The sequence below is a fragment of the Rhinoraja longicauda genome, chromosome 25 (assembly GCF_053455715.1).
Source record: "Rhinoraja longicauda isolate Sanriku21f chromosome 25, sRhiLon1.1, whole genome shotgun sequence".
NCBI classification, from domain to species: domain Eukaryota; kingdom Metazoa; phylum Chordata; class Chondrichthyes; order Rajiformes; family Arhynchobatidae; genus Rhinoraja; species Rhinoraja longicauda.
In genome coordinates, this window is record NC_135977.1 from 19,121,010 (window position 1) to 19,148,534 (window position 27,525).

Sequence of the window (27,525 nt, forward strand, 5' to 3'; positions counted from 1 at the left end):
TCACCTGGTGCATCCATCACTCACGTGCTCTCCCTTCGCTCATCAGGGCCTCCCTTCCCCTTGTCTGGAATCTCCATCCTCTCCTGCTCCCTCTCCTGCTCCCTCCCAGCTGGACCCTCTTCTCTCTCCCTTCACTCACCTGGACTCTCCCTCACCTGTCCCCTATCTCTCCATTACTCACCTGCTCCCTCTCCCTCCATCACTCTCGCCCCTCCATCACTCACGTGGACCATCATGCACCTGCCCCCTCCATCACTCACCTGCCCACACCCTCCCTCGCCTTCTCCATCCCTCCCTCACCTTCTCCCTCCCTCACCTCCTCCCTCCCTCACCTGCCCCCTCCCTCACCTTCTCCCTCCCTCCCTCACCTGCCCCTCCCTGCCCCCCCTCCCTCACCTGCCCCCCTCCCTCACCTGCCCCCTCCCCTCCTCCGCCGTCGCCCCTGGCAACCGGTGGGCGGGACGAGCGGCGGGGACCGGAAGCCGCGCGGGCCCACATCCGCTGGCGGCGAGGCGGACATCTTGAAGCTGCGGTGGGACGAGCGGCTCTGGCACGGCCTGCGACTGCTGCAATCCACAAGGACGGCGGCCCGGGGTGAGTGCGCCTCCTCACCGGGCCGGAGCAGCGGCCTCAACCACTGTCAGAGCTGCACAGCCGCCGTTGTGCCCTGCTCTCGCAGCCGGCGGCGACAGCGGCTGTCAGTTGGATGTGGGCCCGCGGGGCAGCCGGGGTGCAGAGCAGAGGGAGAGAGGGACCAGGAAGAGGAGGGGGAGAGAAGGGATTGGGGATGAGGAGGGGAAGGGGTTGGGGATGAGGGAGACTAGAACAGAAGTGGGAATGGAGATATGTGGGAGGAAGTGAATGGGTCGGGGAAATCTGCGGGGAAAAGGAGGGGGAGCTGGGGTGGGAAGAGGAAAGGGTAAGGGGAGGAGGGGGACGGAGAAACGGGTGGGGGCATAAGGGGAGAAGGAGGTTGGGGTGGGGATGAGGGAGAGCAGGAGGAGTGAGGTTAGAGGGGGGAGGGCAACAGTGTTAGGGGGTGAGGAGGAGTGAGATGGGAGAAGAGAATCAGGGGAATGGGAGAGCGGTGAATGAGATTTGCGCCTTAGGGTGAGGGGGAGTCATGTCGGGGATGTGAGGGAGAGGATATAGGTGGAGAGGTTGAGGGGACGGAAGTAGAAGGTACTGGTAAAAAAGGGGGGAGGTGATGGGATGTGTGTGATGATGGAGGTTAATTGGAATGTCTGGATGTGCCTTGGAAGGGGAAGAGGAGTATTTGAGAGTGCTGTCAGAGGTGGGGGTGTTCAAAGCATTTGACACAGAGCTCTGCTGTCGTTGTCAAAGGAGGTTCTATAGTTTCGTTAAGAATAGCTCTGCTGTTACTGTGAAGGCTGCTTAGTTTACAGCGTATTTAAGTATACGTTGCTTGTTCTCCGCTCTCATTTTGAAGGTGGATTAAAGTCCCTCTACCTGATAGCCATAACATCTCTAGGAATCAAACCTGCTGTTACAGTTACTATGTAGGCATGTCTCAGCTTATCATTGAAAGAGTGGTTGTGAATCACTGCCTTGTAGGCAAAGTGCATAGAAAGTTCATAGCTCACTGGGTTGTGGGATAAATGTTGATAGTCAACGATTAATTGGCTCTTTAACACCTCAATTCAACTGATTCAGGCACATATATATATACACACGCACACACACATGCATGTGCACAAGCTCTATTTCTCCTGTCTGAGTCGTAACAAAATTTATAGTCCGCTGACCCTGCATTAGTATCCGATATTAGATTCAATTGGTGTTCAGTGTTGCTCCATTTTCAGCCTTTTTTCTTGGCAATGCCTTTTGCTTTGCTTTCAGAAAACCTCTAAATCTTTGTACTTTTTTAAAAAAGGCCATAAATTTAAATGGCTATCGTGCACGCTAAGATTCTAAGACAAGCAATTATTTAATTATACTTGATGATGATTGAAAAGTGCAAAAAAAAATTATATATTGCAAAAGAAGTTTCATGCAATGGTATAATCAGCTACTCATTGAAAGGGATGTTGGCTGCATACAGGATGAATTCTATATGAGTACAACATTCGTTGCATAGAAGGAGCTCATTCAGCCTGAGTGCATTTATATTGTGAATGCTGCTTCTGACCCGTTTCCTAACTTCATCTCACTCCTTGAAAATAAACTATTCTTTTCACTCTTCTGCAATGATCTGCACTTCTATATACACTCCAACTTCTCAGCTGTATTAGGTTATCATTCCTGAAATTTTGTTTGAATATATTAATGACTGCCAAGATTTTGAGCTTTTTCTTGAGTGCAAACATAAAGTTAGTTTTATATGTTTATTTATTGTCACGTGTACAGAGATACAGTGAAATGATTGTTCTGCATACTATCCAGTCAAATTATACTATACACGAGTACAATAGATCCTCTTTCAGAACAGCATGCAGAGTCGCCACGTTCTGGCACCATCTTGCAACTTCCAAGTCTCTGAAAAGTCTGATCCTGACCTAATTTCTTATCTTCCCATTTTATGCCCTGGTGTCCTGGCAGCACTGGATTGTTGAAGTAAAGGTTGGTCTGGCACACTGCAATGCTACAATCTTTGTCATTAAATTATTCCATAATTTTGCGATGATTTTAATTTCTCAGTTCAGAAGTCCTTAATTATAGTTGTCTTGCATCAGTTTATGCTGATATCTTCAGGTCTGCAGCACATTCCCTTTGGGGTAATCCCTGATCTGTTATCTAAATCTACATACATTTGTTTTCTAACTGACATTTTTTCCAGTTGTAATTGTTGCCCCGATGCAAATATCTCACTTTTCATCCTTCCTCTCTTCTAAATATAGAATATTTAATTAAAAGCCTTTTTATACACCGATGTCTCATTTCTTTGTGAAAGTCATTGTTTGCAATTCCTTTGGATGTTTTGGACATTGGTCTGTGAACAAGTTTGTTTTTGATTAATTATTCCTTTCAATAAATTAATTTATGTAGATGTGCTGTGAACTTGTATTCTCTGACTATTTGTGCTGTCCTAATTCAGTATTGCGGGTTTGAGCTGTAGTCTTTACCATTTTATTTAACTGTAAGATATCTGCTATTTTTACCCAATCTTTCCACTCTTTCATTTGAAATTCTAGCCTTATCCATTTTATCTCCAGTAAGATGGTCTGATTCCATCCCAATGATGCAGATCCTTTATGTTCTAGTCTGTTGGTATTCTGAGTGCTCGTTCTGTTAAAGTCATTTCTTAATACTGAAATCCTAACCCTTGATTCTCCCTAACCTCCCTTCATTTGATCATGAAAAACACATCAACTAGATTTTCTCCTTTCACTTGTATTACATTGAAAATATTTCTGCTTTATAAATATTGATGTACATAATAAAATTAAATTGTTTATTATTAAAGAAATCCCTTAATTTTAAAAAAGAGCTGGCTGGTTGCAGAACGAGTTTCACAATGGGTCATGCAGCTCAAAACTGATTAATCAGTAACCTTGTTTTCCTGTTTGGAATGCTCATTTTGCTGGTTCGGCTGAAAAAAACCAACTTTTCTCTTTCAGGAAACCTGTTCCAGGATCATCACCATGACGGATTCAAAATATTTTACAACTACTAAGAAAGGTAACAACTTTTCTGTGTTTTTAAATTCTAACAACTGTAAAACACTCAAAGAATTATGAGTAAACTAATGAAACCTTTCAAGTTATTTACTGTGGTTGCTGCAAAAAGAAATCTGCCTGTAAAACTAATCATTCTATTATAGTTCTGTATGGTGCTGTTATTTATGGCTTCTGAATATTCAGATCCCAATTTCTCTTGTATCCCAATGCTCACTTGTACTTTATTTTGCAATGCTTCTCTCGCTTAAGTACTAGCACTTTCTTTCTTGGAAAGGGGTGATAAAAGTACATGACCTTCCTCAGTTTCTGACATGTTGAGATTCCTGCTGCTGAATATCCAGGTTCACTTGTAGACTGTACAGCCCAGTGAGTCTGTTCTGCTGTTGATTAGATAATGGCTGATCTTGTACTTCATTTCCAATATTTTTTCTTGCTAGATTCCCCCAACACCCTTACTCAGCACAAACTCGTATAACTCAATCTGAAAAAGTTATCTTGAAAAGGCCTCGAGTGAGATAGTTTCACATTTCCAGTGCATTTCATGTTTCGTGCTTTCTAATTTCACTCTGATATGACTGGGTTTATGTTTTAACATTCTGTCTCCATATTCAGAACTTTATTCATCAGATGAAAACACTCTCTGTATGCATTATATTAAATTTCATTTTCAATTTATTCACTTCAGTCATATTCCCTTTCAAATGTAAAAAACATTCATGTTTCTGCCTGTTATCTGGGTATGCGGTGCATGTGAAGCTTGCTCAAACATTGGCTCAAACGTGACTTCAGTGACCTCTGATGTTTGTGAGCGCCAAATTATTTTATCACATGCAGGTAGAAGAGATTAGTTGAACCTGGCATCATGTTCGGCATGGACCTTGTGGGCCGAAGGACCTGTTCCTGTGCTGTACTGTTCTGTTCTAAATCTCTTGTATTTGCTATGGGAAGATAAGCACCATGTTCATAATGCAAACCATTGTGAGAATTATTGAGCCATTGTTACATTTAATATATAATTACTGAGCTGTCATTTTAAAAGCTATTTCTCCACCTAAATTGTAACATCTTAGTCTGTGACAGGCCTTTGATTTACAATCTTTGGAAGTAACTATATACTTTTGTACTGAAAACTACTTGGTTATTGTATGGTAATGCAATCGTTTCTTTGAGCCTGTGATAGCAAAATTAGGTTTTTACCAAGTGTTTCAACAAAAGTACAAAAATTCGATTTTCATAAAATGAGGAACACCTCAGCTGCCTCGGTTTTATAAACCAATCCGAACATAGCCATTGGCAATGTCCTTGCTATACCTCCAAGGGTTTTTGCAGATGTTTTTGCAGCTACTGAGGTCTGAGGTTCTCACCTGCCTTAAGAGGGTATCAATAATACCGATGCCCAAGTAGAGTAAGGTGACGTGCCTCAATGACTATCGACCAATGGCACTAATGTCTGTGGTGATGGAGTGCTTTGAGAGGTTGGTTATGGTGGATATCAACTCCTACCTCTTCAAGACCCTTGACCCACTACAGTTTGCCTACCGTCACAATAGGTTAACGGAGGATGCAATCTCACTGGCTCTCTACTCCGCACAGGATCACTTGGACAATAAAAACACACGTCAGGCTGTTGTTTATAGACTACAGCTCGGCGTTCAATACCACCATTTCCTCCAAGCTAGTTACCAAGCTCACAGAACTCTGCGCATCCCTCTGCAATTGGATCCTCGACTTCCTCATCCACAGTCTGTTCGAATTGGCAGAAATACTTCTTCCTCAATAACAATCAGTACGGGAGGACCTCAAGGCTGTGTGCTCAGCCTCCTGCTCTACTCACTCCATACTCATGACTGTGTAGCCGGACGTAGTGCGAACTCCATCTTCAAGTTCGCCAACGAGACCACCGTTGTTGGACGAATTACAGATGGTGATGAGTCCGAGAATAGAAGTGAGATCGACCGATTGACCAAATGGTGCCAGTACAACAACCTGGCCCTCAATATCAGTAAAACCAATGAACTGATTGTGGACTTTGGAAGAGGAAGGATGAGGACCCACAATCGTTTATATCAATAGCAATGCAATTGGTGGAGAGAGTCAAAAACTTCAAATTCCTGGGCTTGCATATTTCCGAAGATCCTTCCTGGACCCAGCATACTGATGTAATTATAAATAAAGCACATCAACATAAAGCTCGTCTCCCTGAGAAGATTAAGGAGATTCGGTATGTCAAAGAGGACTCTCTTGAACTTCTACAGGTGTACAGTAGAGAGCATATTGACTGGTTGCAGCATGGCTTGGTTCAGCAACTTGAACGTCCAGGAGCGGAAACATTGCCCAGTCCATCACCGGCTCTGACCTCCCCACCATCGAAGGGATTTATCAGAGTCGCTGCCTCAAAAAGGCAGCCAGCATCATCAGAGACCCACACCATCCTGGCCACACACTCATTTCACCACTGCCATTGGAAAGAAGGTACAAGGGCCTGAAAGCTGTAACGTCCAAGTTCAGGAACAGCTTCTTCCCTACAGCCCTGAGGCTATTAAACACTACAACCTCAAATAAGCTCTGAATTTATTAGGCTATTATTATTATTGCAAACTATTGTTTGTTTTTTAAGTATATGTGTATATATATGTGTGTGTGTATGTGTGTGTACTTGTGAGTATGTGCATATGTACACACAACTTTTTTTTTCTCGTTTATCATATTGTTTACAGTGTACTATGTTTACATATTCTGTTGTGCCGCAGCAAGTAAGAATTTCATTGTTCTATCTGGGACATATGACAATAAAACACTCTTGACTCCTTTCACAGTTTTTTTTCTTTATTCTACCAAGAACTGTGTGCATTGCATTGCTATTGTAGTTTAACTATAATTTTACACAGTTTTCACATGGCCTTAATGTTCTTGTATTATGTGGCTTGGCTCAAAAATAAGCTATCAGGTAACAATCTTACTTACGTATTCTACTCACTCCATGAATCTTTCGAATTTTTCTTCCCCAAATGCAGCAATTTTCATCTTGAGTTGAATTTCATTTGGCCATGGGTCATGTTCCCCAGACAATCAGCCAGTTTTATTTTTGCCATCCATTAATTATATCTCCTTATTTAAGACAGATTTGTTGATGTATGTGTGAGTAATAAATGCTGACAAACCCTTCTATCAGCAGCCTTCCAATCCTTACGTTAAACTTTATTGCACGAGTTGGAGGAGTGGGCAGCAAAAAACTGTTGTCATCTTCCAAAGCAAAGGCAGCACAGTTTAGCATGCAGGAACTGTGGTTTTAGGTGTACACAGCCCAAATGATCAATAAGAACCTGGACCAAAAAGCAAACTACTGGAGGAACTCAGTGGTCGTGCATTACCTGTGGGGTGAAAAGGAATTGTTGATGTTTCAGGTACCCTGCATCACAACTGACTTTTGCTAAAGATTCCAGCATCTGCAGTCTTCTATGTCTCCAGATCTTTGATAATCTTTCTTCTGAATGGATAGTTGAGCCTACAGTTATAGCATTTTGTCTTGAATGTTGTAATATAGAGTTTGTCCAAGAATTTAATCCCAGTTGGTCCAAATTGAGGCAGAAGACTTTTGACACTTGCATCTGGAAAAGTAAAATCCCACTAGTCCTTCATGCATTGTATTGCAAATCAGATTCACTGATGCCTTAAATTTAAAATTGCCCATTTTAATATGACAACTGCTAAATTGTCATTAACTGGAGGAAATTAGATTTAAATGATTTTACAAAACATTTAACGATATAACTTCCCCACGTCTATAATGCCTGTATATCCAAGCGTTCAAGGAGCAAACTTTACCGCACACTCTAGCAGAATCAATTATTACATTAATTCTGAAAAAAGATAAGAATCTAGAAGAGCCGGGATCGTATAGAGCAATTGCCCTTTTAAATACCGATCAGAAGATCCTAGCCAAGACTCTGGCTCGTAGACTCAGCCTAGTCATTGACAAACTTGTACATTCAGATCAAACCGGGTTCAAACTTAAACGACACTCATTCTTTAATCTGAGACGTCTGTTTAATATAATTTACTCACATAGAATACCGAATAAAGACCTCACAATCATCGCATTGGATGCGGAAAAAGCCTTTGACCAAGTTGATTGGTCTTATCTTTTCACAGCGCTGGGAAAATTCCAATTAGGCGAAAACTTTATCTTATGGCTGAAGCTTTTATATGGGAACCCGAACGCCAGAATATTAACCAATCAAACACTCTCATCTAAATTTTGCTTATTCAGGGGTATTAGACAAGGATGTGCTCTCTCCCCGATGCTATTCGCATTAGCCATAGAACCACTTGCTGAGAGCATCAGGTCCCACCCAGGCATATACGGATACAATACTAAACGTACTACGAACAAAATTTCCCTCTACGCAGATGATGTACTATTATACATCACTAACCCTCAACTAGTATCCCAAATTTACTATCCATTATAGACCAATTCGGCATCTTCTCTGGCTACAGAATTAATTGGAATAAAAGCGAAATTATGTCAATAAACGAACAAGACGTTACCCGGCTCCAACAGTTCCCTTTTAGAATTGTTACCAATAAATTCAGATATCTCGGAGTTTATGTTACCAGGAAATATTTCCTCCTGTTTAAAACAAATTTCCCTCCATTAATTACAAAACTTCATACTTGTATTCAATTTTGGAAAACACTGCCTATTTCTCTCCTTGGCAGATTTAATGCCTTAAAGATGATTTTTCTCCCGCAGCTTTAATATTTATTTCAGACAATACCGATATATCTTCCCAAATCTTTCTTTTAAAAAATTGATTCCATTGTTACTAATTTTATATGGGACTACAAAAGTTACTGAATACATAAACAGCACTTGTGCAAATCCAAAGAGAATGGAGGACTAGCTTTACCCAATTTTCTTTCTTACTACTGGGCAACGAATATTAAAACCATAATCTTCTGGTTGGACGATTCTGGTTGGACGATTCATACCAACAGGCCAATTGGCTAAAAATGGAAAGAGAAGATTGTTTGCCTTGTTCCATAGGCTCGATTGTCCTGTCTCCAATAACCCTGAAAGGTCAATGTACGATTATAACCCTATAATTCATGGTACTATTCGTATCCGGAAACAGTTGAAGTTCAGTCTTAAATTGAGAGACATGTCTCTCCCCCCTCCTATTGCAAATAACCCCTCTTTTAAACCCTCTACTTTAGACGGTGTCTTCACCCAATGGAAGAACAAAGGAATTAATACTGTGGGACACCTATACTGGAAGGGGACTTTTTCCCTCTTCCAAGAGTTGCAGGTGAAATACGATTTGAATACGAATAATTTTTTCAGATATCTTCAGGTTAGGGATTATGTGAAAACATACATGCAAGACTACAACACTGCAAGTCCAGATAAACTTGCCGAATATTTGAATAGACATGCAGCTATAGAGAAATTGATATCCTACATTTACAATGTTCTTTAAAACGTCAACTCCCCATCAACTGAGGTTTACAGGCGTGCATGGGAAGATGAGATGGGTCAACAAATTTCCAATGATACATGGGACGAAAGCTTACAACATATCCATACCTGCTCCTTAAATGCCAGACATTGCCTGATACAGTTCAAAGTGCTGTACAGGTTATACTATTCAAAAACCAAACTGAACAAAATTTTCCTCAGTGCTTCTCCTCTTTGCGATAAGTGTCAATTCCAAGAAGCCTCTTTAATCCATAGCTTCGTACTATGTACAGAAATAGAATGTTTTTGGATGGAAATATTCAAAGTTTTCTCCAATATACTGAAAATCCCATTAGAGCCAGACTCCAAACTGATAATACTGGGAATATCAGAAGCATGTAGTACATTGACTGTTTTTCAGCGACGCTTTGTCAGCTATGGACTAATATTAGCAAAAAAACTCATACTTAAATTCTGGAAAAGTGTTGAAGTTCCTCCAGCGAAGATGTGGATTACAGAAATGACGGACACATTACATTTAAAGAGAATTAGGTTTATCTCAAATGACAAACTGAAGCAATTTTTAAAAATTTGGTCACCTTTTATTCATTTTCTCGAACAATACAATACTTGAACACAATTCAAAATCACTCGTAGGGCTGGGTGAGCGGGCACAAGGGTGGATTGTCGGATATATCTCCCCTTTTTTATTTTTTATTTCTCTTTTCCTTTCTCTTTTTAATTAAATGCCCTTTTGAAAAGTGTTAAAATTGAAGCTGTTCATAAAGCTACAAAATCGTCATGTATTTTTACACAAATGTTTCCAATAAAACATAAATAATAAAATAAAATTTTGGGTGATGTGTATCCGGTAGTAATTTCGAATTTTGTTACAAAACTTGGATTTTGTGAACACTAGACTATGAAATTCAGTGTAAATTCATGTAACTTGCTTGCATAAAGAAATTTGTATTTGGATAGCGCCGCAAAGTGCTTTACAGCCAGTTTTATAATACTTGAAGTGTCAGGAAATAAAGTCATACAGCACAGAAACAGGCCCTTTGACCCAACCTGTCCACACCAACTAAACTCGGGTTTAGCCCTTATCTCTCTAAACCTTTCCTATCACTTTTGGTATTGCACTGATACGGACGTCTTTAATCTCTCATCCTTTTGACGATATATTTCATGCATTAATGTGATATTTCTCTATATCCTTTTAGCCAACATTAATATTCTGGTCTCAATGCAGCAAATCCGAATATCTTTTCATTAACAGTATAAAGCGAGGCTTGCAAGACGGTGTCTGAAAGAGAGTACATGTACTCCTCTGCTTCCGATGGGGTTCTGTTCCGAGAAACCCATTCGGAAACCGAAAGTATCGTAAGTCGAAATGCATTGAAAACACGCGATCACGTGTCCGGAAGCGAGCGGCGGCTCGCTACAGGTCCTTGCCATTTGTACCATCGCAAAGTCGAACTAACGCAAGTCGAAGCATCGTAACCTGGGGAGTACCTGTACATGGATTATCCTCGTGCAGTGAGCTGTTCATGGTCTGCTCATGCATATGCTCTTGCATATTGTAGTGCAGCCTTATTTCAGCTCTTGAATGGCCGTTGGATGCAGAGGTGATTTAGGGCCATCTGTTGGCCTATGTCTTCAGTCAGCATGTCTGTTGTTTCCTTTCTCTTTTACTGATCACAACTCTTGTTGTTTGCTGGTGCTGTTCTTACAAGGATGGACAAGCTATTGGTAATTGTTGACTTATGGATGGATTTATAATTGTGCAATTATCTTTCAGCACTAGCTGCATTTTGCTTTTGTGTGGGCAAAGCTTTCCTGTTTCAGTGAAACTTACTTGCCACTGCCTTTACTTCTCATTGTCTCATTTTGAGTCTTGCAAGAGAATGTAGTCTGGATTTACTCTAGTCAAAATAGGAGTTTCCATGCCATGGCCTTGAGTTTCCAACTGCTGATACTATCACTTTTCACTGAGTAAGCCCGGCAATATTGTTAGAACGGATATAGCTAACATTTCCATAATGCTGTTGTGACAATACTGAATTTCAGTGTATGGTGACTGGAGATAAGATTACTTCTTGGTTGTGGCACATTTTACATTGTAAAGTGCTCCATCAACCACACTTGCTCAGATAATAAAGTGCCCAACTTGACATGTTTTGCTTTTTTTGTTTCCATAGAATCTGTTAACTCCATTAAATTGTCAAAAATTTGCTTCACAAATTCTGTTCATGAGTTCAGTTGTGATAATATATTTTAATGTCTTTAAACTAATCTCCCCTAACCAGATGTGAGGAATATTTAGGAACACAGAAATGAAATTACAGTGCAAACTTGGCTTTTCATAATTAATTTGTTGGGTTTAACTGCAGTGCATTTAATACTTTAAATTTGCAAATTCCAGTTCTGCGAATGTTTTATTTATCCATGGGTTAGGTTTGTTTATTTTTATTTGGTTATGAACTTGAGCAACATCGAGCATTTGTACGGTCTGTCTAATGGCTATGTTTGCATCTTATCTGCAGGCCTAAGGTGTTCTTTATGTTCAAGGCCTATAGTGTAAAACAGTAGATGTCAAAGTCAATTTATACAATGCCAAAGGCATTCATTAGAATTATAATGAGTCTCATTGGTGAAAGATTGAGAGAAATCTTTAGGTATGGTCTAGTCATGAACTTGTGCTGCGCTTTGATGAAATCTCGTGCCATAATATTAACCTTTTGTATTGATTGGTCCTCTCAAACATTATATTTGCAATTAATCAGTTCTCTCCATGACCTTTAGATTTTAGAGATATAGCGCAGAAATAGGCCCTTCGGCCCACCGAGTCCACACTGAACCAGCGATCACCCCATACACTAGCACTATCCTACACACGAGGGACAATTTACATTTTTTACCAAAGCCAATTAACCTACAGACCTGTACATCTTTGGAGTGTGGGAGGAAACCGGAGCACCTGGAGAAAACCCACGTGGTCACACGGAAAACATACAAACTGTACAGCCAGCACTCGTAGACAGGTCTCTGGTGCTTTAAGGCAGCTACTCTACCATTGCATAATCTGTTTCGCAAGTGCTTGCTGGATGCTCTGGGTGGTCCTTGTAAGGAGAAAAACAGTTGGGCGGGAGGGCTGAAAAAATTATTCCTGCAGACACAATTATGGGAAGAACTCAATCTTCCATTCAATATATTAACATGTCCATTTCAATTGGATAGTTTAGCTTGACGTGGCTTTTTATATTTGACCGTCATAAAAAAACAAAAGTGTCTTTTCATAAATAATGTTGCAATAGTCAATGTCTTCATTTGTTACATTTCCTCAATACACCCTTGATTTGGTCATTCACGGGCTAAACCAAACCAAACTGTTCAGTGCTGAATCTTTAATTGTTTGCTCCATTTCGCTTCTTGTATTATTTCCTTTTCCACAAGTGCCTATGTGGAGTTTATTCCGTTCGTCTGTTTTTATTTTTGAAAGACCAAGTGCTTTAAATTAAAAATGTTCTCAATATTTAGCCCTGACAGTAAATTATGGTGCTGAATTTGTACCATGTAGAATGAACAGGTATGTCCTTCGTGAAGCAGAAGGCACCTTTGTCATCTATGGACTATTTGATATTATGGTTTAGCTAGGGTAACTCCTACTACTGCTGCAGACAAAATTTAGTCTATCCTAGTTGTCCAATTCCTGCAGGTCTGCAATTCCAGTGTTTCAGTGTGGAACTTCCCCTGTGCAAAAGCAAAACAGCCGCAAATTCTAGAAATCTGAAATGGAAAAAATAATGCTGGGAATAGTGTTTCAAGCCGGGTGTTGACCTTTCATCAGAATAAGTTACAATCGCTTATGCTTCAGGCTTCAAGCAAATGCAGTGTAGAGTAACTTGGTAGAGTTCTAACCTTTTCAATTCTGCTGAAGGGTCCACAAGTGAAACACTATAATTTAGCTCAACACGCATTGTGTGATATGAGTATTTCTAGCAATTTGTTTGTCAGTCTTCATCTCTGAGCATTGTATCAATCAAATAAACTTTAATGCTGAAGTTGATGCTTTTTCATTATGGCATTTTGATCTTTACAGTCCATAAGTTTGATGCAGGTGAGCCCTGTGTTAAGGCTGTTTGTGTAATAGAAATTAGTCTTACAGAATTCAGGAATCTACCCAAAAATTTAAGATGCAGAATCCCCGCTGTGATAGATGATGTGAGTGTATCATATCATATATATACAGCCGGAAACAGGCCTTTTCGGCCCACCAAGTCCGTGCCGCCCAGTGATCCCCGTACATTAACACCATCCTACACCCACTAGGGCCAATTTTTTACATTTACCCAGCCAATTAACCTACATACCTGTACGTCTTTGGAGTGTGGGAGGAAACCGAAGATCTCGGAGAAAACCCACGCAGGTCACGGGGAGAACGTACAAACTCCTTACAGTGCAGCACCCGTAGTCAGGATCGAACCTGAGTCTCCGGCGCTGCATTCGCTGTAAAGCAGCAACTCTACCGCTGCGCTACCAAAAAGTAAATAAATTCAATGTTTTATTTTTCCAACTCTCACTCTCGTCTCTTGACACATGCGGAGATGACACGGCTTTGCAGTATGGAAAGTCATGATATGGACTGTTTTTTAAGAACGTAATCTCTCCCTACACCCTCCCCCCAACACTATCATGGGGACGTCAACAACGGAAAATCTGTGTGGAATCAAAGGTGGAATTTTTCGTGGTGAATTGTAATAAACACGTAACAATTTTCTCAGAGAGGCCATAAATATTTCCATTGGCTAACAGTAACACTCCAAATGGAAGTAAGCAAACATTCCAATGTGATGAAAATCACTCATGTTATAACTGCCCCTGATGCCATAGTGAATTTTTGTGAACCATTGCTTGGAATTATAAAGTATATCTTTTCGAAAAACAGAAAGGCACCATTACTGTTCTCTTGGTAAATCTTCGGTTAAATCAAATAGAGAGAGTAAAGAGAGTGTTTTATTGTCATATGTCCCAGATAGAACAATGAAATTCTTACTTGCGGCAGCACAACAGAATATGTAAACGTAGACATGTTTCATCATCTACAGGAGAAATATTTGAACTCAAGGCAGAACTCAACAGTGACAAGAAGGAGAAAAAGAAAGAAGCAGTGAAGAAGGTGATTGCATCAATGACTGTTGGGAAAGATGTCAGGTAAACACAATCTTATGACTTTTAACAAATCAGCATTTCACAACTGGGTGGGACAAAGTAGGTGTACATTGCAATTGTGCAATGAAGGAAATATTTTTTTCACGGCCCTTAATACATAAGCAAGAATGTTAAAGGAATATTCTACATGTGCTTAATTTAACATCTTTTTGATTTGCAATAATTATAGTGTTATGATTATTGTTTTTCAATATACATCCAAAGGCACTAGTTTTTGTAAGGAGTCGAGGCTTAACCAGCTGCCAATATTTGAATATTTTTGTTGGTGGAGCTAGTTCTTGTCCTCCCACGTGTCGTATTATTGCGCACCCACTGAACAGGACCTTAATATTCAGGGTAGGCAAAAATGCTGGGGTAATTCAGCGAGACAGGCAGCATCTCTGGAGAGAAGGAATGGGTGATGTTTCGGGTCGAGACCCTTCTTTAGACTGATGTCAGGGGAGTGGGCTATACAGAGTTGGAATGTAGTTGGAGACAGTAAGACTGGTGGGAGTACTGGGAAGGGGGAGGGGATGGAGAGAGAGGGAAAGCAAGGGCTATTTGAAGTTAGGGAAGTCAGTGTTCATACCGCTGGGGTGTAAGCTACCCAAACGAAATATGAGATGCTGTTCTTCCAATTTGCGCTGAGCCTCGCTCTGACAATGGAGGAGGCCCAGGACAGAAAGGTCAGATTGGGAATGGGAGGGGGCATTAAAGTGCTGAACAACCAGGAGATCAGGTAGGTTAAGGTGGACTGAGCGGAGATGTTCAGCGAAACGATTGCTGAGCCTGCGCTTGGTCTCGCCAATGTACAGAAGCTGACACCTAGAACAGCGGATACAGTAGATGGGGTTAGAGGAGGTGCAAGTGAATCTCTGCCTCACCTGAAAAGACTGATGGGGTCGTTGGATGGAGTCGAGGGGGGAGGTAAAGGGTCAGGTGTTGCATCTCCTACGGTTGCAGGGAAACGTACCTGGGGAGGGGGTGGTTTGGGTGGGAAGGGATGAGTTGACCAGGGAGTTGCGGAGAGAACGGTCTCTGCGGAAAGCAGAAAGGGGTGGAGATGGGAAGATGTGGCCAGTAGTGGGATCCTTTTGGAGGTGGTGAAAGTGTTGGAGGATTATATGCTGTATGCGACTCAGATTCAGGATCAGGGTGATTTCAGACATATGTCTGACCTAGAACTGGAAATGTATGTCTTTACTTGCCAAATTCTGAGCCATTAAGTACACTATGCTTTCTGATGTATAGATATTTCTCAGATAATTTCATGGTGGGCAGTCTGAAAATTTATTAATATGGTTGTAGTTACAATGCAGGGATTTAGATTGTTCATTGTCTCAATTCTATGGTTCATAAGAGAGTTTTCCTTATTGTTGGTTTTTCATTTGTATTTTATTTTGTTCAATTTAGTGCACTCTTTCCTGATGTTGTCAACTGCATGCAGACAGACAATTTGGAATTAAAGAAGTTGGTGTACCTCTATCTAATGAACTATGCAAAGAGCCAACCGGATATGGCAATTATGGCAGTCAACACTTTTGTTAAGGTATATATATATTTTTTAAGTGTTACAGGTTTTTTAATGCATGTACGAAAAGTTTCCAGGTAAATAATCTGGTTAATGTTTGGAAATCTCAAATGGTCATTTTCCACATATTCCATCTCCATGTCCTTGTCCATTTCTTAAGATGCCTGAAAACACTCCCACACAGCACACACTGCCACCCAACTTTAACAGCAGTACTTCGCTCTTAAGAGCAGCAATGCCCTTCAAAAGTAAATTCTCTTGTGTAAATTCTCATGCATACAGTTTATTTCGGCAATTGAAAAATGTGGTGCAGTTCGAGTATTTTCCCCCAAAACATGATGCCTATTGCAGCACAGGTCAAATTCACCCCAGGCTGGCTGGTCTGGAAGTGGAAGATGCATTGTTCAGTCAGATGGGGGCAAATAGCCATCCTTTGGCGTTTATCTTCGTGTCCATACGGAAGTCCAAGTTGTGTATTGATTGTCATTGTTACCAACTGAGTGTCTGTAGTTGCTCAGGATTCTCCTTGGGGTCCTGTGCAAAAATGGAAACGTACCTACTGGCATCCTGTGTCATCTCCAGGGTCATTCTCCCCAGACTGATCGGAGATGGTGCAGAAAGTCTTCTCTGACTCTGTAAGTGATTTGCAAACTCGTGGGGAATAGGAGCGAAGTGGGGCCAAAGTGAGTTAGTTGCCGGGAACAGGATCAAGTAAACTTCACAGCAAGCAGCTGTGAAGGTAATTAAACCAAGAGGATGCTGTACTTTACGATAATCCAGTGGAGAACGAAGAAGTATTGTGTGTGGAGGGGGTGGGGACACAAAGGAAGTAGGCAGAGTGCAGGATTCGGTTAAATAAAATAATTCTTCATAAATCGTAATGAGTAGGAAGCAATCATGGAGAATGTTAATTCAGAAATGTGAGAAACACTTAAACAGGCTTAAAGAAAAAAAAAAAAGTTAATGATTTTATCCATGTTTCCACTTCGGTATTTTTCTCTTTGCTCTACCTGTTATATTTATGTATTGTACGCACCATGTGTGCGCTCTCAATCTAGGCAGTGAGACATCCTTGAGTTTACACAGTTTATTTAAGTTGTTGACCAGTGAGAAAAACACTTTGAAGCAGTAAAATGTAGAGTCCATACTAATGGCTATTATCCACTTGACTGGAAACTACAGAAAAAATATCTGAAAAATGAAGCAAATGTTGAGTTAAATATTAGATGAAAGTAGATTTCAATTAGTTCTGTGTTAGTGTTGTCACATGACTGTGCATTAATTTTGTGTGCTAATGAGTCCTTGAGATCTATATTTTCTAAGTATTCTGCAGTTACTAGGTTGTTTATATTAAAAAAATATTTAAATGTGGTCACCGTGATGGTGCATAATCAGTTCCTTCATTGATTTTGATCTTTGGGCACTTCTTTACTTTTGTTACTGAGTCCATTTTTCCTGCTGCCTGTGGCATTTAATAATGACCCTTGGAAAGACTGGATTTATTTTTAAACTGCTGCCCAAAAGCTCTTTTCACTGAGTTATGTTATTTTTACATTCATCATGAATTTAGCACGTAGAACATTTGGTACTTTCAATTGCGTAATGGCATAATAAGTTGGTTTCCTATTTTGTTCCTGTCTCTCTGAAAGCAAAGGGCACTATTTTGCACTGTTTCCTTCTATTTGCCAGTGGTCATTCATATCTAAGGGTTGTTTTTGATCCAAATGTTCTTCTTGCCCAAATATGTAAATTTTAGAAGTGTTTGTGAAACTCAAATAGCAGTGTGGACCCTGTTTAAATTCAGATTAGAAGATAAATGTTTCCAATCTGATCAAAACACAAGATCCAAGGGAAACTCAATGGGTCAGGCAGCATCTGTGTAGAGAATTATCAGACTCAGTTTTGGTAGGAACGCTTCAGATGTTTGGAACATCATGGATCTTTCGGGCTTTATGCTATCAAGGGAGTTAAATAAATGTGCAAAAAAGGAAAATGTTGGAGGATCTCAATGGCTCTAGTAACATCTATGGAGGCAATGGGCAGACAATATTTCGGTTCAGGATGAAGACCCGCTGAATTCTTGCTCAAGATTTTGTTTCTTGCTCAAGATTTTGGCATCTGCAATTTCTTGTCTCCAGTTTAATATTTTTTTTAACTCAAAGCCGTGGTTTGCAAATGTTTCATTCTCTTCCTGGTCACCTTGTGTGAAAACCTGATATCCCGTGTGTTGAACAGTTACTTTCTTTGCTAAAATGAAGATAATAAAGATTGTGTTGTTTGTACATTTTTCAGGACTGTGAAGACCCCAATCCCCTTATCAGAGCGCTGGCGGTGAGAACAATGGGCTGCATCCGTGTTGATAAAATCACGGAGTATTTGTGTGAACCTCTGCGGAAATGTCTAAAGGACGAAGACCCCTATGTACGAAAGACTGCTGCTGTCTGTGTAGCCAAACTACATGATATCAATGCACAATTGGTAGAAGATCAGGGATTTCTGGACACTCTGAAGGATCTGATATCTGACTCCAATCCAATGGTAAATAAAATGTTAATATTGCGCCTAACATAATGTAAAGATACCAAAAGTCAAAAGTGTTTAATTTTTCTGAGTACCAGCATCAGAACATTGAAATTCTTCTTTTCTGCAGCTTTACATGCCTGTTAATGCAATAACGCACAAATGTATAATAATCAAAAATACAATAAGTTAATAACAAGTAATACTCGGTGGGACAGTGGAGCAGTAGTAGAGTTGCTGCCTTACAGCGCCAGAGATCCGGATTCCATCCTGACCACGGGTGCTGTTTGTGGGGAGCTTGTACGTTCTCCCCATGTTTTGCTAGGGTTTTCTCTGGGTGCTCCGGTTTCCTCTCACACTCCAAAGATGCACAGGTTTGTAGGTTAATTGGCTTCGGTAAAAATTGAAAATTGTTCTTAGTATGTGTAGGATAATACTAATGTACGGGAATTGCTGGTTGATGCTGACTTGGTGGGCCGAAGGGCCTGTTTCCATGCTGTATCTCTAAACTAAATTAAACTCGGTAACCAGACCATAACAATGCAAAACTGAAGTCCGTTGTGCAACCAAAACGATGTCCATGGTTGGTCATTGTTGCTGAGGTAGCGTTGTGGTTAGTGCTGTGTAGTGTTCAAGAGTCTGTTGATTGCTGGGATGAAGTTCTTGAACCTGGAGGTCACAGTTTGAGGGTTTCATTACACCTTCCCTGTGGTAGTAGCGAGATGAGATCAGCATGCCTTTGATATTGCCTGCCTTTAGAGGTAGCTACATCCATAATCTAGTGAGTGCACCACCTTCTGCAGTTTCCCTCATTCCTGGGCATTATGAGTTATTTACCCAGGCCGAGCGAGATGCAATCAGTCAGTATGTTCCCTAATATACACCTGTAGAAGTTCAGTTACATATTTGGGTACATTAATTCTTGTAAAGCTCAAAAGCATAATTACAGCGTAACATGGCCATTAGCTGTACCTTCATCTCAATTTATGTGTACCAATTTTTATTTGTTAACAAAATATTTGCTGCCTGCTGAAATGGAGAATGTTAAGTTGGAAATTCGGGTCAGCCAACTTCTGCAAAGAAAATAAAATTCATGTTTTGGAGTTTCTCTTCCAAAATGGTTCAATGGTCGCATGTGCAAAGTGCAAATGCACAGTGCAATTATTTTCTTACAAACAGTCCAGTAGAGTATTGCCATACCTAAGCACATCCCTGGTTAGCAAATTGTACAAAGATAGTCTACTGATCCTGCATGCAAGAGACGTCATGTTTTGGCACCAATTTCAGAGACCAGTCTGTGCTCTAGTTGTTATGAGGGGTGCCCGTTCCAGGCAAGTCCCAGGCTGCTAAGGGGCTCCAGTCGTCGCCTTTCTTTGAACATGTGGATTGACAAACGAACCGGCATTCTTCTCGCCCGTCCACCTTTGTTAACTAGGGGCACCTCCCGCAGCTGACCTTGAGGGGCGGTAAGGCTGACCTCTCTCCTATTGGCATTACTCGTTGCCGGTCATCGTAAGAAATAGTAGAATTAGGCCATTCAGCCCATCGTCTACACCGCCATTCAATCATGGCTGTTCTATCTCTCCCTCCTCACCCCATTCTCCTGTCTTCTCCCCATAACCTCTGACACCTGTACTAATCAAGAATCCAACTATCTCTGCCTTAAAAATATCCACTGACGGCCTCCATAGCCTTCTGTGGCAAGGAATTCCACAGATTCACCACCCTCTGAGTTAAAAAAAATTCTCCTCATCTCCTTCCTAAAAGAACGTCCTTTAATTCTGAGGCTATGACCTCTAGTCCTAGGCTCTCCCATCCTCTCCACATCCACTGTATCCAAGCCTTTCACTATTCTGTATGAATCTGTGCGCTCCATCCTCTGCTCTGTGCTGGATGAGTAGGGGCTGGCTTGGAGGGCTCCCCTTCCAGGCCCCGGTCTGCTGGATCGTGCGTTCGGCTGCGGGGGACTGACATGGCAGCTACCCCCTTTAGGCCGTGGCACTCTGGGAGTTTCTGCTGTGCACGGCGCTCTGGGATCTTAAAAGTTGAAAACTGTATTGTCGTCCTGTTATTAAATTTGCACTTTTGTCAAAATTTGATACCAGAGATTCTGTATGCAAACCTTTGTTGGGGTAACATTAAACATTTTTAGTTGGAAATAATCACTTTCTGGATGAAATAGCTTTCCCTGAGCATGGAATTTCAGATCACTGCCCAGGATTATGGACAAACAAATTGTTTGCGTAAGTGCGAGTTTATTTAAGTCACCCATTGCGTAAATTGGGAGTGTTTGTACTGTAAGTTTACTTCCCTAAAGTACATGATGGTCCATTTGGATTTTTATCTGACAATTTCATTGTGAAATACTGGTTACTTTCTGTAACCAGTTAATAACTCTCAATGATGCATGTGATTATGCTACTTGATTCTTTCAAAATCTTTCAGGTGGTGGTTAATAATTTAATCCATTATTAAGATGGCATATGAAGCATGTTTAATCCATTCTAACAAATATGAATTCTAATTCATTTAAATTATTACAGATTCCCTAACTTGCTTGCATTTTTCAAACAATAGGTTGGTATCAATTATGTGAGATTGAGTGTCAATTTGAAAAAGTGTACACTATCGGTAATGTAAGATATTAGGTCAATATTCATCTGAGTTTCTGACGCGGTTTCCGAGCTGGAAGGTCAGCAGTAGACGTGGTCTTCTCCCTTCGCCAGCTCCAGGAGAAGTGCAGAGAACAGCGGATGCCCCTGTATATTGCTTTCATTGACCTCATCAAGGCGTTTGACTTCGTCAGCAGAGATGGCCTATTCAAGGCTCTCCCGAAGATCGGTTGCCCACCAAAACTGCAGAGCATGATAGAATCCTTCCTCATCAACACAAAGGGGACAGTGCAGTTCAATGGCAGTTTCTCGGAGCCCTTCGACATCCGCAGTGGCGTCAAACAAGGCTGCGTCCTCGCTCCCACACACTTTGGGATTTTCTTCGCTCTGCTGCTGAAACATGCCTTCGGCACCACAACAGAGGGGATCTACCTGCGTACTAGATCAGACGGCAAGCTCTTCAACCTCACCCGCCTCCGAGCCAAGACAAAAGTACGTGAAGCTCTCATCAGAGACATGTTGTTTGCTGATGACGCAGCAGTTGTGTCCCACACCCAGCAGGAACTACAGTCATTGATGGACCGCTTCTATCGGGCTTGCAAGGACTTTGGGCTGACCATCAGTCTGAAGAAGACGAACGTCCTGGGACAGGATACAGAGGCACCGCCTGTCATCACCATCGACGACTACGAACTCGATGCCGTCCATCAGTTCACGTACCTCGGCTCCAGCATCATCGACAACCTCTCCTTGGACACAGAGATTGACAAGAGGATCGGGAAGGCAGCTACAACTCTCGCTCGCCTCACAACTCGAGTGTGGACCAATCCAAAGCTGACAGTGAAGACAAAGATAGCAGTCTACAACGCCTGTGTCAACAGCACGCTGCTGTACAGAAGTGAGACATGGACTACATATGCCAGACTGGAGAGAAGACTCAACACCTTCCACCTTAGAAGCATCCGCCTTATCCTGGGTATATCCTGGCAAGACAGAGTGTCCAACGCCGAGATTCTGTCTCGCGCTGGCCTTCCGAGTATGTACACTCTACTCAGGCAGCGCAGGCTGTGGTGGCTGGGCCATGTCCACCACATGGAGGATGGCCGTATTCCAAAAGACATCCTCTATGGAGAGCTAACATCTGGGAGGAGAACCATCGGCCGCCCCCAGCTACGTTACAAGGATGTCTGCAAGAGAGATTTGAAAGTGCTCAACATCGATGAGTCCTGGGAGAGCCTTGCAGCTGACCGTACAAGGTGGAGATATTTATTCACAAAATGCTGGAGTAACTCAGCAGGTACAAGGTGGAGAGGTACCCTGAACCAACATCTCAAAACGGGGGAAGAGAAACTGATGAACGCAGTGGCAGAAAAGCGGGCACGCAGAAAGAAGCGCAGCAACTTCAACAGACCAGAGTCCACACACAAATGTGACCTTTGCGACAGAGACTGTCACTCCCACTTGGTCTCTTCTGCCACAAGCGACACTGCTCTAGCCGAGGTGTGGAGCAGGCAGCCAACTAGGATGCATCACCCATGGTCAGCCATGACCGAGGGGGCCTAAGAAAGAAGATTCATCTGAGTAACAGAATACAATCTGTTTGCAGCTGTGAAAAAGTTCTTGTTCTTAAGTGCCTTGCTTGATCTTTATAGTGATATGTTATTTATGTTTTACCTACATAGAAGTATATCCCTGCCCAAATGTTTATGGTAATAAACACCATCACGTCTTTTGGTTAGGTTATTTATAACCTTCTGGGCTGAAACATGATTACATTTGCGAAAGAATCTGCTTCAGATTGGTCAAAAAAGGGATAGGATTAGTCCGATTTTAACTTTTCCTTAGAAATATCACATTGTTTAATGAGGTATTTTATATCCTTTGGGGTCAGCAATAAAATGGCATTGCCAGGTTAGCATTGGATGGGCGCCTGCAACCTGCTTGAAACCCATAGCTCTGCTAACCTTGAGCAGCTCTGTGATTCCAAATGATCTGACTGCTTGCAACTGCAGCCACCTTATGAGACAGACAGGTCTGCCAGCAGCGATGAGGTCTCAGCTGCAGGTTACTAGGACCCAGCTCTGCACCTTCTTAGTGTTTATACTGTTAAAGGTCCTTTCAACTGCTTTTAAATGTTTCTGCTCATCAGCAACGGACTCAAACAGATTTAAAATAGAATTATTTAAAATCAAGTGTTAATTAATTATATGCAATGAACAAAAATAAACAAACCACTTGCCTTCAAATGGATGGGGCCACATTAAAAACACCAACCACGGCTAGCATAAAGGTTAGGGACCAGCTAAAGAGTGAACACATTCCCTCAGCCCAGCCCAAGAGAGCTTTGGCACTGGACTCGGTGCCAAGCCCAGCAGCAAAGCAGAAGGTCAAATGTGCTTGTCTAAGTTCCATGCTTCTGCATTGCATAGGACTGTTGATCCGTGCAATGATTGTAGCCTGTGGTTCTCGCTAGAGCCACCAGCCATAGAGAAACACAATCCGAACGATTACCATCAATAATTTAAGATTGCAGCCGGTGTTATCTTGCTGTTGTTGCTACTGACTCTGGCTTTCATATTTACACATCTACTGAGCCTTTGGTGTTCTTGACTTATTACTATTCCTTTTTGACTTGCACCACCGAGTATAACTGATAACACGGTTATTTGATATCTAGTGTAAATGATCATTTATTGTATTATTGGTTGTTGTTTATTTGTGTGTTATTGCAGTAATGTGCCTATAAAGCTGCAGAAAGTAAGCATATAATTGTTCCAGTCCCGGTGAATACAGCAATTAAACTTCCTTGACTTAACTCCCTTGGCCATTATCCCTTTTGTCAGTCAATCTATCTACACTCTATAATGGACTTTTTCTTCCCTTTTGCTTTCCTTGTCTCAATACTCAACATTTATTGCATCTTTTTCTAGTTCTTACAGGGTATTTAACTATTCCACATATGTACCTGAATGACTGAATTTTCCTCCTGTGTTCTGTTTTTGAATTTTTAATCATTACTTTGACCCCTTGTATTGATCACAATAAATGTTAGGCTGAATTTAAATACTGAATTTAAACGTTTATAGATATCAAACATTCTATGCATAAAAAAACCTTGCATCCAAATCCTCTTTAAATGTCCTTCTCACCTTCAATCCTTTTGTTTTTGATAATCTTACCATGGGGAAAAAAGATTCTGACTATGTACCCTATGTATGCCTCGGATAATTTTCTATGCATCTGTCAGGTCACCCCTTAGCTTCCTTCATTTGAGGGGAAAACAAGCAAGCCTATTTAAATGTCGAAACAAGGAACTGTAGGTGCTGGTTTATAAAAATAGGCAGTGCTCAGCGGGTTAGGCATCATCCCTGAACAATATGGATAGGTGACATTTCAGGTCGGATTGTTCCTTGTGTCTACAGAAGAAGGGTCCTGACCCGAAACATTGCCTATCCATATTCTCCAGTAATGCTGCCTGATCCACTGAGTTACTCCAGCACTTTGTGTTTTTTTTGCAAGCCTGTCCGATCTCCCTTTAACTAGAGTCCTGCAATCCAGACCATATGTTGATGAATCTCCTTTTCTCATTCAGCTAACTTTACCCGAACTCTTTACAGGTCGTTGCAAATGCAGTGGCAGCGTTGTCAGAGATCGCAGAATCGCATCCCAACAGCAACTTGTTGGACCTCAACTTTCAGACTATCAACAAGCTATTAACAGCCTTAAATGAATGCACTGAATGGGGCCAGATATTTATCCTCGATTGTTTAGCCAATTATAGCCCGAAAGATGACAGAGAGGCTCAAAGGTAAAACTGCCAGGAGTGACATTTTTATCTACCTTGGAATAACATTTCTAGTTTTTAATGTTACAAACGATGTCCAGCTTTTAATTGCTTTGTAAATTCTACTTTTTAAAAGACTTGTTCAAGTTATTTAACTTTGCGTTTATAGAATTTGCAACAATAATCTTAATATTGGAAATAATTAAGTTATTTTTAACTTTGAAGTAAAGTTAAAAAACTTTTATTCCTTTGTTTCAAAATAATGCAGGATAGGCAAAATGTATAACTTGAAGTACTGAGGGCGTTAATAGATATTTCTTGTCCAATAGCATCTGTGAGCGTGTAACGCCACGCTTATCTCACGCCAACTCAGCTGTCGTCCTGTCCGCTGTAAAAGTTCTGATGAAATTCATGGAAATGTTATCGAAGGACTTGGATTACTATGGCACTTTGCTGAAGAAACTGGCTCCCCCTCTCGTGACACTATTGTCTGCAGAGCCAGAACTTCAATATGTGGCACTCCGCAACATCAACCTCATTGTACAGAAAAGGTATATTGAATTAAGTGCGTGTAGTTTTGGTAGGAAAACAATATTTGCAAAAATGTAAAAAAAGCTGCCAAGAACATTTATGTCTATGTCTGGTGAAATAACTCGGCATATTGGCTCCAATAATTATTTCTTCACCGTGTCGCCTTGAACTAGCATCCTGAATTCTTTATATGAGAGCTACAGCCATGCATCTCTAGTAATGGCAAAAGCACTTCAGGTGGTATAGAGCCATACTATTATTTGCCAATCTGCCCGCCATTTCAGTAAGTGTTGGAGAACAGATGGGACTCAATTGGCTGCATAGAGGAGATGCTGCCTCCCAGTGCCAGACGTGCAGGTTCGATCCTGACGAAGGGTACTTTCTGTGCGGAGTTTGCATGTTCTCCCCGTGACCACTCTGGTTTTCTCTGGGTGCTCCGGTTTCCTCCCACATTCCACAGACAAGCAGGATGCCAACGTGGAATTTAAAAAAACTAGTGTACAGGTGATTGATGGTCGGCATGGACTCGGTGGACCGAAGAGCCTGTTTCCACGCTGTATCTCTAAACATAAACATTTTATTAAATACCTTTCCCATTTCCTTCATCCTCAACATTAAGTGTGAGAAATTAATTGGCAGCTTTGTCACTCAACCCAAGTCTGTTCAATTAGTTTCTTCTGGTACTGAACCTACTGGCTCTTTTGGTGTAACCTGAATATTTTTGCCTCGTACCTCTCACCTTCATTCACCCATGCTGCCCATGAGCAGCACCCCAGCAACATTTTATTTTCTTCTCGGCTGCTGTAATCCTCAAACTGCCTTTATCTTTCCAAAATACTGAAGTGCTTCCTCTTATTGAATGTAGAATACATTGTTGCTCCCCATCTTTACCCCAGTTCCATATTTAAGCTATTTCTCAATCTAACCAATTGTCTAATATATGTGGCATAGCTGGTGGAACTGCTGTCTCACAACACCAGACCAAGGTTCAATCCTGACCTCGGGTGCAGCCTGTGGAGTTTACACATTCTGCAACTGTGTGGGTTTCTTCCAGGTGCAGCTGTGGGCTAATTGGCCTCTGAGAATTGTCCCCAGCATGTAGGGTGAATGGGTGATTGATGGTCAATGGTGGGAAAGAGCAAGTTAGTTTGTAGCTAATCAGTCTGAAGAAGGGTCCCAAGCCAAAACTTTGCCGGGCCTTTCCCTCCCCTGATGCTGCCTGACCCACGAGTTCCTCCAACACTTTGTATTCTGCTAGAGTTAGTATTAAGTTGTAGAGAGAGAGTTTGGATGGGACAAAGGGAATATCTTATGGGGGGGGGGGGGGGGGTTGCCAGGAGAAAGGCTGTAGATGAAATTGTCCAGTTGGTATATTAATGAGGACAGTTAGAAGGACCATGAACTAAGGAAAATAAAAGATGTGAAATTGGAGCAGCTAGAGAGGTCGAGAATCTACCTCTAGGTAGAGACCAAAGCGTCCGACGTGAATTCTTGATGGGTATTTAAAAAACTGGGGTAAAGAGCTAAAATAGAATATTTATTTTGCTTTTATATTATGGGTTTCTCTCGTCCATTTTAGGCCTGAGATTCTCAAGCATGAAATGAAGGTTTTCTTTGTGAAATACAATGATCCTATTTATGTGAAACTGGAAAAACTGGACATTATGATTCGATTGGCTTCTCAAGCCAACATTGCACAGGTGGGAGACTAAATGGCTCAAGTAGAGATTTGAATTATATTAACTTTTTTTTATGCACCTTAAGTAATTGTTTGACATTTTAATCTATAACCGGTCAGCAACTTAAATACTACATTTTCAAATTAAATGATTTTATAGAATCTACATATACACTTGTTAAAATGCATGTAAACCAAAGGCATAAGCATGTTTTGTGTATAATTATTAGAATCTTTGCTGATTTGTACACCAATTTGATTTTGACTCCAGAGTAGTGTTTCAAATACTGAATATAGATCCATTAATTGTTGATTTAATAAATGTAAAGCTGCTTTACGCTGTCATTTCCCCTCACTGGATATAGTTACCACCCCAAAAACAGCATCCTTTGCAAATATCCGATTGTATTGATTGCAGGTTATGGATTTTTCTGTGTACATCATTTATTAGTCAGGTGTCATTTGCTCAGTGAGGCTAGCTGGCAGCAAGTAGTTTGATAGTTCTCCAATTACATATGGACATTCTTAGCTGTAATGTAATAGTTTGTACAAATCAGTA

The 27,525-nt window shown here is 41.2% G+C and overlaps 1 protein-coding gene across 2 annotated transcripts in view; it reads left to right on the plus strand.

The window, feature by feature from the left end:
- The first annotated feature begins 457 nt into the window (after positions 1-457).
- The window catches only part of ap1b1 (adaptor related protein complex 1 subunit beta 1), a 62,578-nt gene continuing 35,510 nt past the window's right edge, over positions 458-27,525 (plus strand). For both annotated transcript variants that reach the window (XM_078421538.1, XM_078421537.1), the window contains exons 1-8: positions 458-594; positions 3,579-3,639; positions 14,208-14,313; positions 15,724-15,859; positions 18,134-18,379; positions 24,591-24,781; positions 25,087-25,308; positions 26,868-26,988. In XM_078421538.1, the coding sequence (XP_078277664.1) occupies positions 3,603-3,639; positions 14,208-14,313; positions 15,724-15,859; positions 18,134-18,379; positions 24,591-24,781; positions 25,087-25,308; positions 26,868-26,988 (1,059 nt within the window). In that variant the 5' untranslated portion in view covers positions 458-594; positions 3,579-3,602. The remainder of the gene's footprint in view (positions 595-3,578; positions 3,640-14,207; positions 14,314-15,723; positions 15,860-18,133; positions 18,380-24,590; positions 24,782-25,086; positions 25,309-26,867; positions 26,989-27,525) is intronic.